Here is a 13,809-nt window from a genome sequence, read left to right as displayed (position 1 = left end):
TTTATGGACATTAAACAAATTTCTCTGAAACAGTGAACTGATTTATAAGGTCAAACTACATTTCAGAAGGGCTGTAATAGCTATTTGTAGTTTAGTTGCGCTGATATTCCTGAAACTTTCACCAGGTTGAGATCAGAAAAAAAGATCGGGGCTGGAGCAATAGCAGAGGGGGTAGGGCATTTGCCTTGCACACAGCTGACCTGGGTTCGATTCCCAGCATCCCATATGGTCCTCTGAGCACTGCCAGGGGTGAATCCTGAGTGCAGGGCCAGGAATAACCCCTGTGCATTGCCAGGTGTGACCCAAAAGGGGAAAAAAGAAACAGAAAAAGAGATAACATTCTATTTTAATGTATAGTTTTTGTTATGGTAATGACCGACCTTTTAACTAGACACTCATCTGTGGCCTTATGAAGGGTCATAACAAATCATAGATCATGGATCATGAGGCTGTAGGAAGGAGAAGTTGCCTCAGAGAAATAAATCAAATGTATAATTTACCTGTCTGCCAACTATTCATTTTCTGAATTAACAACTAAATGCAATGAAATGTTTTGTCTTAAAAATAAGTGAGTCACAACAAAAGATTATATCTACTAAGGATTATCTGATTATCTGTATAGAGTAGTATATATTAGAAATCACTGTATCACTGTCATCCCATTGCTCATCGGTTTGCTTGAGCGGGCACTAGTAACGTCTCCACTGTGAGACTTTTTACTGTTTTTGGCATATCGAATACACCACAGGTAGCTTGCCAGGCTCTGCTGTGGGGGCAAGATGCCCTCAGTAGCTTGCCGGGCTCTCCAAGAAAAAGCAGAGGAATATTATAAATAGTAATATTAATTTATATTAATTGATGTGGAGTTATGTATGCATTCAGATTAATATGCTATGGCTACGTTTTCTGGCTTATCATTTATGATGTTGCTCTGATTACATAAACTTTCATTAGTATGAAAAAAAAGTGAAAAATTTCTTTTCTGTGCTCCTTTAACATTCTTTTCCCAGAACGTCTCAGTCCTTGGGAGTTGCGGTCAGCTGTCCTCAGCACACCCCGAGCCGGTGAAGCCTAGCAGCGGCCGGCCGTGTGGAGATGGGCACGGAGAGGGGCACCATGCGGGCGCTCCTGGGCTGCAGTCTCAGCGACAAGCTGTGTGGTACGTCCGGGCACCACGGACGCCTCCCTGCTGATGGGAAGATGACGGATGAAGACCTGGGTGGGTTCAGTGGGTGGAAGATCCCGCCGAGAGCCAGAGGAGGACCAAGCGGCAGCCTCTGACGGTGGGCAGGACTCGGGTTTCTCACTCACGGGGTGCCTCGCTGACCCCCTAAATCAGAAAACCTGGACAAGATCAGGAGTTTGAATTTTACAGTGTCGGATGGGGTGAGAGGGGCGTCTGCAGGAGACAGGCAGGAGAGGGCAGGTGCAGAGAGTCTCAGGCTTGTTCTTTCCAAAGCAGGTCAGGACCTCCTGCTCTGGGTATGTTCTGCGGTCACCGAGCAAGGAGCACTGTCTCGAGGGTGTCCCCAGCACAGCCTGTAGGCAGGTGTGACCGTCTGCCTTTGGCAGCCTTTATTTCCCTGGCTGCTTGGCTGTTTATGTTGAGGACAGGGGACTGTTTCCCTCATCATTAGAAGGAAAAGGATGTGGTTTCCAGTAGAAATGAAACAGTGGTGATCAAGGAAAAGGTCATCAGGCCATTTTCTTGAAGGGGGAACCGGCCAATCAGAAGTCCCAATGTTCCACCTCCTTTTGGAGATAGAGAGCACTGGCCGTGAGCTAAGGAGCAAGGACACTGGGTTTGTCATTGGAGACTTGTGCCCAATAGCAAATCCACTGAATGGAAGTTGGGAGGAAGAAGTCAGGCATTGCAGTCTGTCTTTGGCAGTTTTTACTTCCCTGGCTGCTCGGCTGTTCATGATTAGAACAGGGGACTCGAGCTAGAGAGATAATACGGCGGGGAGGGCTTTTGCCCCCCACATGGCCATTGAGGGTTCAATCCCCAGCATCCCATATGGTCCCCTGAGCACTGCCAGGAGTAATTCCTGAGTGCAGAGCCAGGAGTAATCCCTGAGAAGTATCGGGTGTGACTCAAAAAGCAAAAGCAAAAGCAGAACGAACAGGGGACTCTTTTGATGTCCAGTAGAAACGAAAACAGTGTTGATCAAGGAAAAGGTAATCAGGCCTGTGTCTTGAAGGGGGAACCGACCAATCAGAAGTCCCAGTGTGCCACCTCCTTTTGGAGATACAGCGCACAGGCTGTGGGCTAAGGAGCAAGGACACTAGGTTCTCACTGGAGACTTGTGTCCAATAGCGATTACACTGGATGGAAGTCGGGGGGAAGAAGGAGGAGAGATGGTATTTTGGCGACAGTGAGCTGAGGCCTGGGGGTCAGAGGGGGCTGGTGGCTCACCCTCTTCTCTTCCTGCCCAGTGCTCCAGGAACAGCAGTATGAAATCATCGTGGTCCCAACCTTCTTTATTGCCGTCTTCATTATCACTCTTGCCATCATCCTGTGGCTTTTTATCAGAGGACACCGAGTCCAGTGCCAGTCTCCTGGACCGCAAGGTAAAGTTCAAACTGGGGTGGGCGGGAACTCAGGAAGATGCTGATGGAGGAGAAGAAGGTCTTAGGCAGGGGGTTTGTGTCTCTTCAGTGGAAGCCGCCCGGGTCGCCTCTGCGTTGTGGAAAGGGGGTGAGCTCTTTCCCAGGAAATCCCGCGTAGGTGCCTATGGGCTGGCGAAGAGAGTAGGCAGGAGTGTCCTGTTTGTGTTTTCTCTGTCCTACTGTAATTATCAAATCTCTGGTCATGTGACAGAACTGGAGAGCAAGACCTATTGGGTCAAACGGATAGCTTTCTCACTAGCCTCAAAGGATGACATTTTACATGGTCACTGCTATCAGATCTATTCTGCCATTCTGGGATGTATGATGAGACGACACATTTGGGTCGGAAGATGCGAACTAAAAGTAGACCATAGACGGAACATGAAGGCCACTCGATACCTCTATTGCAAACTACAACACCCAAAAGGAGAGAGAACAAAGGGGAATGCCCTGCTGCAGAGGCAGGGTGGGGTGGTGAGAGGGATACTGAGATCATTGGTGGAGGTGAATGGGCACTGGTGGAGGGATGGGCCAATTGTCACTGTATGAATGAAATGCAAACACAAAAGTTCATAAGTTTGTAACTGTACATCACAGTGATTCTCTAATAAAAAGTTTTAAAAACTTAAAATGATAATGAAATTATCAATTAGAGTTAAAAAAAAGTTTTGTTTTTTTTTTCCCCAGTGAGGCTACACCTTGTGAACACAGGGGCCCCTGGGACACACCTAGAGATGCTTGGGGAGGGGTCTTCAAAGGGTTTGGAGAAGATTATAACATGTTCTTTAAAAAATACCATTGAGCCCATAACAAAATCAGCACATAGAGGAAACTTTAGAGTAAAAAGAAGGGGGAAAAAATCCTGACAGTGATATGAATTTCTATAGGTACTGATTTCTAGCCTTTTGCTCAATTTTATCCCAATTTTTGAAATAATTTACTCTTACAAGAATGACTTCTAGACTTGTGTTTTGCTACTTCTATTCATCACTTTTGCTTCTGAATTTACTGAAATAATGTTTTTAGTCACACTATTCTACAAACTTTGCAAGATTGCTCCAGAAATGTCAAGTTTTTGGCATGCCAAGTCTTTTACAAGTCAAAATTATTTGAAAAGCTTTGGCACTGAATCTTCTTGAAAAGCCTTTGACTTTTGGGCTGGAGAAACGGTGCAGTAGGAGGGTACTTGCTTTGCACACACCCAACCCAGGTTTAATCCCCAACATCCCATATGGTCCTCCAATCCCCGCCTGGATGTGCCCTCCTCTCACCCCCTCAAAAATAGAAAAGTCTTTGACTTTTAAATTTTCAGCCACTTCTGAAATGACCTCATTTCCAGTCTTCTGAGGGTTCAAAAACATTCTCTCTACCCTGAGAATAGACCTGCTGAATTCCAGATTCTTATAGTAGACCACCTACATCGATCTAGTACAATCTCCTCGGTAATAAGTCCCAAACAAAGTTCCTGAAATCCCCTTGCAAACGCCCTTCCCCAATGGTCCTCTGGATCGTGGGAAATGGCCATCAGTTCACAGACTATTATAGATGCTCCAAACTCGTTTCTCTCATTTCTTTTGCTTTGCTCATACTCCTTTGTGGTCTATTTTCAGAGCAGCCAGAATAATTTTTGAAGGAGTTGAGTCAATTCTGTCAGTTTTCTGCATAACCCAAACCTGTCAGTTCCCTGCTTAACCCCTCCCTCCGCGCCCCCCCCTGCCCGAATCTCCCCTGTTACAATTCCACTTGGTTCCAGCTGTGGTCACTTCACATAACCCTGACCCACCCTCAATTCTTTGAGCCTCTTGTTCCCTTTGCCTGTAATGCCCTTTGGATACCAGACCAGCCTGGTTTGTTCCAAATGGCAAGGTATTCTTCAGAAGACCAGCCTTTTATGCCCTTCAAACATAAAATAGCATCACTGAGGGTACATATTGTCCAGTTTTCCTCTACAACTCTCATCACTCTGTGTATTATTAACCGATTCTTCTCTCCTGTCACTAGTTAGCAATCTTCTTAAAATCTGGATCTTGCCAATTTCCAATACGCAAAACAGTGACTGACATGTAGGAGGTTATATTTGTTGAACAAGTGAATAAATTAATGAATGAACCAGGATATAAGCAAAAGTTCTCTTTTCCAGTGGAGAAAAATTGGTTAAGGAGAGGTGAAAGTAACACTTTTTTTTTTTTTATCACACCCAGGGGTGTTCAGGGGTTATTCCTGACTCTGCACTCAGGGATCACCCTTTGTGGTGCTCAGGAACTGTATGAGATGCTAGGGATTGAACCTGGGTTGGCTGCATGCAAGGCAAATGCCTTACCCACCTTATCTCTTTGCCTGCCCCCCATTTTTTTATATTGTAGTTAAGGTAACATGGTTAAAATAGTGTATTGATGTACTGTTATACTGCACTTTCATCACCAAAAAGTGTCCAAGACTGTCCATCACCGTCCATATGTCACTTTAAATCTGCCTTTGCCTACAGCCAAACTACCCTGAACATATCTCTCCTTATCTGATCTTGGAAGCTAAGCATGGACAGATCTACAGGGCTAGTATTTGGGAGGGAGTAGTCTTTTGTTTGTGTAGTTTTAAGCCAACATTAAGAAAGAAGAACCAACCATAGCTTTGAACACTACCATTTGTGGTTTAGCTACCTACGCAAACACTTCCCTAATGGTACTATCTAATATCAAGGAAGATGAAAAGGAGATGTCCCTTCCACTTCCCAAAGGTCTACCTCAAGTTGTCTCAGATGTAGTGGGATCACTATAAAATTTTAGCAAGATTGGTAGAGATGCTGGTTCATAGGAAAGCTTCAGGAGGAAGCCCTTCACTGGCTGGAGACTAAGTAGCAAGAGGAACTTGCTTGCCAATTTGTCCCGGGCTCTGCTTTCCTGGAGTTCTCAGGGCCATTTAAAAAATTTTTTTTTATTAGTGAATCATTGTGAGGTACAGTTTCAGACTTAACAAACTATCATGCTTGTGTTTCAGTTATACATTGATCATGATTGCATTTCAGTCATACAATGAACCCTGGTACCTATCCCTCTACCAGTGCCCATTCTCCACCACCAATATTCCCAGCATCCCTCCCACCATCCCCATCCTGTCCTCTCCCCCCCTCCCACCTCTGTGGCTGGGCATTCCCTTTTGCTCGCTTTCTCTCCTTTTGGGTATTGTGGTTTGCTTAGAGGTATTAAGTGGCCATCATGTTTGATCTACAGTCTACTTTCAACCTGCATCTCCCACCCTGAGCGGGCCCTCCTAGCACCCTTTACTTGGTGGGCCCTTCTCTATCTCTCGGGGTCATTTTGGAAGAGCTGTTTGGTGTCATCTCTTTTTCTAGACTCTACCCCTGTGCCTCCATCGACGGATGTACGGGATGTACGCAGGGAAGCCGCGGGACCTGGAGGAAGTGTGTTGGTGCCACTTGAGGCGACTTCGGTGGAAAGCCTTCTACAAAGCAGCGCACAAACCCTGGCTCAGCTCCAGGTGCCCCGGGAGCGACTCTCGGATGTCGTGGAGCAGATCTACAGTGGAACTTGTGCGTCCATCTACCGAACACAGATGTACACCGGGGACCCTGCCAAACCCAAGAGTGTCATCCTCAGAGCTTTAAAAGGTACAAGGAGAAGCGCTAGACGCTCCACCATGCACCCCTGGCCGTGAATGCTAACAGGCTTCACCTGTGGGGAGTTTAATCAGCAGATAGATGTGATCCCAGTTCTGGGCAGAGTGCGCAGGAAAGGACAGTGCAAGCTGGAGGCAGACATGTTCCTCCGGGGACTCTCTCTAGCTCAGGGTTATCTGTAGAGGCTGTCAGAACTGAGGTTCCCATGTGGAAGATTACTTGGACTATGACTGAGACTGTTTCTTCATTTTCCTTCACTATATTCTATTTCTCCCTGATAGTACATTTCTGTCTTTTTTTTCTTTTGATTCTCATGATTTTCCCCAGTAATCATAGATGCATAAAAAGAATCAGGGTGGGAGAAGCAAGACTATCAATCAAGAGACCTAGATAAATGATACTACCTCAATATGACTAATACTCTTGTCTGTTTAGGTGGCAGTAAACCAATACAGGATTTTTTTTTTTCTTTTTGGTTCACACCTAGCAATGCTCAGGAGTTACTCCTGTTTCTGCACTCAGGAATTGCTCCTGGTGGTGCTTGGGAGACCATATGGGATGCTGGGGATTGAACCCAGGTTGGCCCCGTGCAAGGCAAACGCTCTACCCGCTGTGCTATCACGCCAGTCCACCCAGTACAGGTTTATGAAGCATTGCCATCATTGATACAAGATCAGTAACATTGAGGTCCCCATTCTTTTATTTATTTATTTATTTTTTGCTTTTTGGGTCACACCCAGTGGTGTACAGGGGCTACTCCTGGCTCTGCACTTAGGAATTACTCCTGGCAGTGCTGGGGAACCATATGGGATGCTGGGAATCGAACCCGGGTCGGCCATGTGTAAGGCAAATGCCCTATCTGCTGTGCTATAGCTCCAGCCCCAGAGGTCCCCATTCTAGTTCCTTCCGTCTATGAGCCGGGAGTCTTGAGGATGGTCACTAGGGGTTCCTTCCCGTCTCCTTCTTCCATTTGATTCATGTTGGTGACTGCTGTTGCCTGTGGCTTTTCTGCCTTCCACAGAACCAGTTGGGCTTCGAGAGGCGCAGGATTTCTTAGGGCGAATCCACTTCTTTCAGTACCTGGGGAAGCACCCGAACCTGGTCCAGCTGGAGGGCTGCTGCACGGATAGGCTGCCGCTCTTCATGGTGCTGGAGGACGTGGCCCAGGGGGACCTGCTCAGCTTCCTCTGGACCTGTCGCCGGGTAAGCAGCAGGGCCGGGCTGTGAGGGGAGGGTAAGGCTCGCCTGCCTCATTAGCCCCTCGCTGTCTATGAGCCAGACACATGAGAAAGCAGCCTTTGCATGCTCTAACACTAATTGAGCCAAGAGTGATTTTGAGTATCACCGTACATGCAACAGAACCTTGTGTGATGAAAGAAATGTCCTAGGTCAGCTCTGTCCCATAAGGCAGCCGGTGATTGCAGGTCGCTATGGAGTGCTTGACGTACAGCCAGGGTGAGGGAGAAACTGAAACTTAAATGGCCTTTAACTGTGAGTAAAGTATGTTTAAGAGATGCATATGGGCCAGTTCAAATTTCATAGGTTTTAAGTTACTACTCTGATTAGATTTTTTTTTTCTTTTTTGGTCACACCCAGCAATGTTCAAGGGTTACTCCTGGCTCTGCACTCAGAAATTACTCCTGGCAGTTCTGGGGGAACCATATGGGATGCTGGGGATTGAACCCTGAGTCAGCTGTGTGCAAGGCAAATGCCCTACCCGATGTACTATCGCTCCAACCCCTCTGACTAGCTTTGAGCCAATCAATCACCTCTTTGAGCCCAAATATTTTTAATCTAAAAAAAAAAGTTGGCAATAACTCGTTATTAAATTTCTAATGAATGCTGCATGTAAAACATAACAGTGGTGATTGGGAGACAGCAAGCACTCAAGAGTGGTCGTCATGATAATTTACACAGTGTATGGTTGTACATCCGTTAGTAATGAGTGTAAATTTGTGCTTTTAGTGTTAAGTCTGTCTTTATACTGTGCTAGTGTGTGAGAGCTGTCTCAAAGAAAAAAAAATCTAGCTTGTAAATTTTTGTATGTCAAATGCATATTGGAAAATACATTAAAATGCTAGTGTAAATCTTATTCCATGCAATTTCCCTGTTTCATTGTGTACTAGTGTGTGAGGGCTGACTCAAGGAGAAATCCAGCTAGTAAATTTTTGCATATCAAACACATTTTAAAAAACACTAAAATGCTGGTATAAATCTTATTCCATACAAGTTCCCCGTTTCTCGATACATCCCTTTTATGTTTCCCTAATTAGTCCCTCAATTACCAGTGAGATGGGGCAAAATCACTAGAGCCACCTCCATCTGTTGGTTATCATGATACCTAATGCCTGTGGAAAGGACATCCTGTTAATGTCTTTCGTCCAGTGATGGCCATAGGAACACAAGCAAGTATTTAAGTCTTCTGGAAAGGTTATTCATCTGTGCTTGTCTTGTGCACCAATCTAATTCACTTCTCTCTGTCTTCACATGCTTTTCTCAGTACACCAACTTTTTTCCTGTTTGTTTTTTGTTTTTCATAATCAACGCACTCTTCCTTGAGAGCTCATCAAAAACTTTTCGATTTTCCGCACACAATCATCTGTGCTCCATCAGCAGATGGTCCCTACTTCATTTCCTTCATGACTATATGAAGTAGAATGAAATACTGATACTGCTATATAGATAACATCATCATCATCATGTTGATAGTCAAATTTCTCAAGTGGTCTCAGTAACGTCTCCATTCATCCTAGCCCTGAGATTTTTAGAAGCCTCTCATTACTTGTCCTTTCCAATGGTGCCGCATTGGAGGCTCTTTCAGGGTCAGGGGAATGAGACCCATCATTGCTACTGGTTTTGGCATATGAATACGGCATGGGGAGTTTGCGAGGCTCTCCCATGTGGGCAGGAAACTCTCGGTAGCTTGCCAGGTTCTCCTAGAGGGAGAACTAGGCTATAAGATGTCGCTTCTGGGAGCTTGGTTTTAAAGTCTCTGGATGTTGGCTGTTGATGGGATTACATGGCGCTGGGGGCAGTCCATGGATGTGACAGCCTAGTACTGGAAAATGGGGAATTTGGGCAGAAGAGGCCTAGTCCCGATCTGAGCAGGATATATAGACATGTGACCATATCTATATATATCCGTATATATATAGATATGTGACCATTAATAGATATGTGACCATAAATTCATAAGCATATTAATGATTCAGAGCCACATGTGTTGGCATACTATAATCACCGGAAGGAACCAGACACATTTATTTGATGACTATTGCATTCTAAGTTCCTACGATGGAATCTGGCACACTGTAGGTGTTTAATCAAGATGTGTTGAGTTGGAGCTGGAGCAATAGTACAGCGGGTAGGACGTTTGCCTTGCATGAGTCTGACCCAGGTTTGGTCCCTGGCATCCATATGGTCCCCTGAGCACTGCCTGAGTACAGAGCCAGGAGTAACACCTAAGCATTGCCAGGTGTGAGACAAAAAGCAAAAAAAAAAAATGTGTTGAGTTGGTATGCTTCACACACACACATACACACACACACACACACACACGCACACAACCACACACACATGCCAACCACACACTGCCTTGGGTAAAACTGCTGCTGTACTAATTGAGTAGTCTTTTTTATTTTTTCCTAACTTTTACTCTTCTTCGCTTTTGCTTTACATCTACACACTTGTTTTAACAGCCTAATAAATCATTGTACTTCTCTGCATATCTGGGAATCTGTTGTATTAGCCTTTATTGACTCCGAGTACATGGCTTCTGTTTCATTTCCTTAGCTTTAATATTTACATTTAATAATATTTATGCCCTTTATCCCTCCCCCACCACCTGCTTGAGTGATTTTATTATAATTCCACTTCCTCTTTCTCTTTAGGATGTAATGACCATGGAGGGCCTTCTTTATGATCTCACAGAAAAACAAGTCTATCACATTGGGAAACAGGTGCTTCTGGCTCTGGTAAGATGACAGCAGATGGTGGGGGCTTTTATTGCTCCTCTGGTGTTTGAGGTCCTGGTCCTGTCTCTCATATTTGGATTTCTCAATAGAGCATACTATATATACATATGTATGTGTATATATATACATACATATATATATACACTCAATAAAGTATAAGGAATATAGGCTGGGAGTTAGGTGGCATTCTAATTCTAATATGTCAGAACTCAAGCTTTAGAGGTCAATTTCTTAGTCATGAAATTATTTCAATGTTATAGTCTACAGTCAGTAATTGCAGGTAGAAAATAATTCAACTAATTCAACTTAAGGTTAAAGATAAAAAACCCAAGAGCTTGTTTTCTTGATTCCCGCCCCCCCCCCCCCCATATATACTAATACTAGTTGATGTAAAAGTGACCGAAAGAAAAGCAAGGTGAGAGGAAATATGGGAAAAGAAACTGAATTGGTGAAAGGTTATAAGAGCCAGACGGAGGCATACAATTTTATACCTGAAAAACAAGAAGAACTAGTTCAGACCATGTCTGGTTGGAGACTTAGTTTGATACTGAATGTGATAGGAAACGTTTACTTAAAAAAAAGTCAATAAGGAACAAAGGAAAAAGAAGGAATGGGGATGAACAATCATGAGATAGTTGCTTATTTTAAATCAACTTAAAGAGGTAAAAAAAGAACTCGGGGTTTAAAGAGAAAAAAAATGAATTTTTACCAAAATTACTCAGGAAATTGAGTGACTACTTCTATGACATTATTTCAATAATTTCATTTAAAATTAGCCCAGAATTTGCTGCAGTAAATCAGGGATCCGTGAAGTTACTATATTAAGTATTTGATAAGTCTTGCCACCTTGAGATGTAAAATGTACTAGGGATCAAAATGCAGTTAGTGGCTAAGGAGATTGCTCAAGGGGCTAGAGTGTGACTATGCCTGCCTGGGCCCTGGGTTCAGTCCCTGACACTGCATTGTCCCTTGAACACTGCTGCATGTGGTTCCAAATCCTCACTGACAGAACAACAACAACAACAACAATAACAACAAAAACAATCAGGGAAATTAGGAGAAAGCTTTCAGGCGACGCTGCTTTGCATCCTGGTTTGAGAATTATCAGAAAAATGTGTAATACTTTCTACTACTAGGACATTGAATTCGTGTCACTCTGTGGCTTTGCTGGTCATTATTTAGATTCATCTAAAAGTTGCTTTCCAAACTCACCTCTTTAATTATTTTAGGGATAAAATGGAATTACTTAAAGTTCGATGTAAATTTGTTCATTCAAGTTTTGTTCCCTGATGCTGAAACTTGCAGAATCTTCTTGCATTCTCATTTCTAGCTGGGTCTTGTCTGGGAGGAAATCAAACCCAGATATGAATGTGGGCTTGATAAACACTTTCCCAACCCAGCATTTATTTATTTATTTGTTTGTTTGTTTGTTTTTGCTTTTTGGGTCACACCTGGTGATGCACAGGGGTCACTCCTGGCTCTGCACTCAGGAATTACTCTTGGCAGTGCTTAGGGGACCATATGGGATGCTGGGAACAGAACTAGGATCGGCCAAGTGCAAGGCAAATGCTCCTACCCGCTGTGCTATTGCTGCAGCACCCCCAGTATTAATTTTATTTGGATTCTTTGCTCCATTCTTTGATCATTCTAAACACACATAAACATGTCTAATTCACTATCATGAGTTGGAAGAGACATTTCCTTCCTTATTAGAGAGAATTGTTTGGCAATGGAAAAGATTCTCTTTTTGGGGCCAGGGCGAAAGTACAGCTTGCCTTGCATTCAGCTAACCAGGATTTGATTCCTGAGCATCCTGTATAGTCCCTGAACATTGCCAGGAGTAATTCCTGAGTACAGACCCAAGCAGGAACCCCTCAGCATCGCCAAGTGTGGCTCCCAAACCAAAACAAAAGAAAGCAAAATAAATTAAAATTCTTTATTTGAGGATAGCTAGCACTGCTCCTCCTTGTCTTTTTGTGAGCTTGATCCACTTGTGATCTCTGGTGCCAGGAATTTCTCCAGGATAAGCAACTGTTTCATGGGGATGTGGCCGCTAGGAATATCCTGATCCAGAGCGATCTCACCGCTAAGCTCTGCGGACTGGGTCTGGCTTACGAAGTTCATGCCCGTGGGGCCATCTCATCCACCCGCAACGTCCCTCTCAAGTGGCTCGCCCCAGAGCGACTTCTGCAGAGACCAGCCGGGATCAGAGCAGACATGTACGGTTTGTCCCCACCCTTTGAACCTCTACCCTTCTTGACCCAGGTGTCCCCCGTCCCTGGACATGACCTGGTCTACTGTCAATGATCTCTATGAGTGCAATCTCTACTCAGAAGTCAGGACGGAACCGCCGGCAGAAACGTGTGTCACGTGACAGAGATCATGCTGGCTCTTAGGCGGCAATCCTTTCAAATGGTTTCGATTTTTAAGTATCTTTTGCAGTATTCCTTTTGTCCAGCTTTAGTAGAGAAAAAAATAATTGAAGATTTATTTTGGAACAGAACCAGGGGTGCTTGGGGGGCACATAGAGCCAGGAATCAAACCGGGCTTCCTGCATGCAATGTTTGCGTTTTAGCTCTAAGAGTTCTGTTAAGAATGGTCCAGTCTGTGTTCTTCCAACCTGGGGAAAAAAATGTTAAAGATTATCCACACCCATAACTGAGGACTTGATCTAGCTTAATTCCTTTTGTCTGGAGGAGGTGGTTCTAGTAATTAAATGTCCAGTTAAACCAGAGATTATTAGAATAGGTAGAACTATATACATCTTGAATAGCTTATTTTACTCCAAACATAAAGTGCATATTGCTTATTCTTTCAGAAGAGGGCTGGTCTCTCCTATGAGCATAGAGCTGCTACATGAACTAACACATTGTGTTTCTGTATAAATAGCAGCCATATGAATTATTTTGAATTTCAGATTAAAATGTCCCCCCCTCAATTGAGTGAGAAACTTGAGAACAATTTTGTTTTGCTTTTTTTTGGGGGGGTCACACCTGGCAATGCACAGGGGTTACTCCTGGCTCTGCACTCAGGAATTACTCTGGCCGTGCTCAGGGGACCATATGGGATGCTGGAAATGGAACCCGGGTCGGCCGCGTGCAAGGCAAACGCCCTACCTGCTGTGCTATCGCTCCAGCCCCTGAGAACAATTTTGGTGCCTAAATATTTTCAGAATTTTATTGTGATTTCCCCATTTTTCTTTGGTAATCTCACCTACAAAATTTAATGCTAATTTCTTTCAGTGGCTTATTGTTAGAGAATATGTTCACAGTATCCAACTAATTTTAATCCAACTAACAAGAGGAAACCCTTCTTTTTGCATTTATGTTCAATCAGCTTATGTAGGATTTAATCAAGTATGTAATGGAAGATGTATGTTTAGCATAAATAGAATTGTAAAGAATTGTACTTGACTTCTAAAACTATAAAACTCAATTGCTTGGGGAAGCATGTGGAGGTAATGCACAATGTCATACCATAAACATGTGCAGCAGAGGAAATTTAGAATATCAGTTAATATGCTGAGTCAATTTGAGCATTTCCATTGCTACTTCACTCACATCTGCATTTCACTCCACACCTTAGTATACT

General features: G+C 43.9%; 1 protein-coding gene across 1 annotated transcript in view; it reads left to right on the top strand.

Moving 5' to 3' along the window:
- STYK1 (serine/threonine/tyrosine kinase 1) overlaps positions 1-13,809 on the top strand; it is a 42,152-nt gene that overhangs the window by 21,935 nt on the left and 6,408 nt on the right. Inside the window, exons 3-8 of the mRNA XM_055118238.1 lie at positions 1,011-1,159; positions 2,437-2,571; positions 5,960-6,235; positions 7,266-7,447; positions 10,135-10,218; positions 12,229-12,437. Coding sequence (XP_054974213.1) covers positions 1,096-1,159; positions 2,437-2,571; positions 5,960-6,235; positions 7,266-7,447; positions 10,135-10,218; positions 12,229-12,437 — 950 coding nt within the window. The 5' untranslated portion in view covers positions 1,011-1,095. The remainder of the gene's footprint in view (positions 1-1,010; positions 1,160-2,436; positions 2,572-5,959; positions 6,236-7,265; positions 7,448-10,134; positions 10,219-12,228; positions 12,438-13,809) is intronic.

The sequence above is a fragment of the Sorex araneus genome, chromosome 10 (assembly GCF_027595985.1).
Source record: "Sorex araneus isolate mSorAra2 chromosome 10, mSorAra2.pri, whole genome shotgun sequence".
NCBI classification, from domain to species: domain Eukaryota; kingdom Metazoa; phylum Chordata; class Mammalia; order Eulipotyphla; family Soricidae; genus Sorex; species Sorex araneus.
The sequence above is the reverse complement of the archived record's forward strand: the minus strand, read 5'-3'. Positions and strand labels throughout refer to the sequence as shown.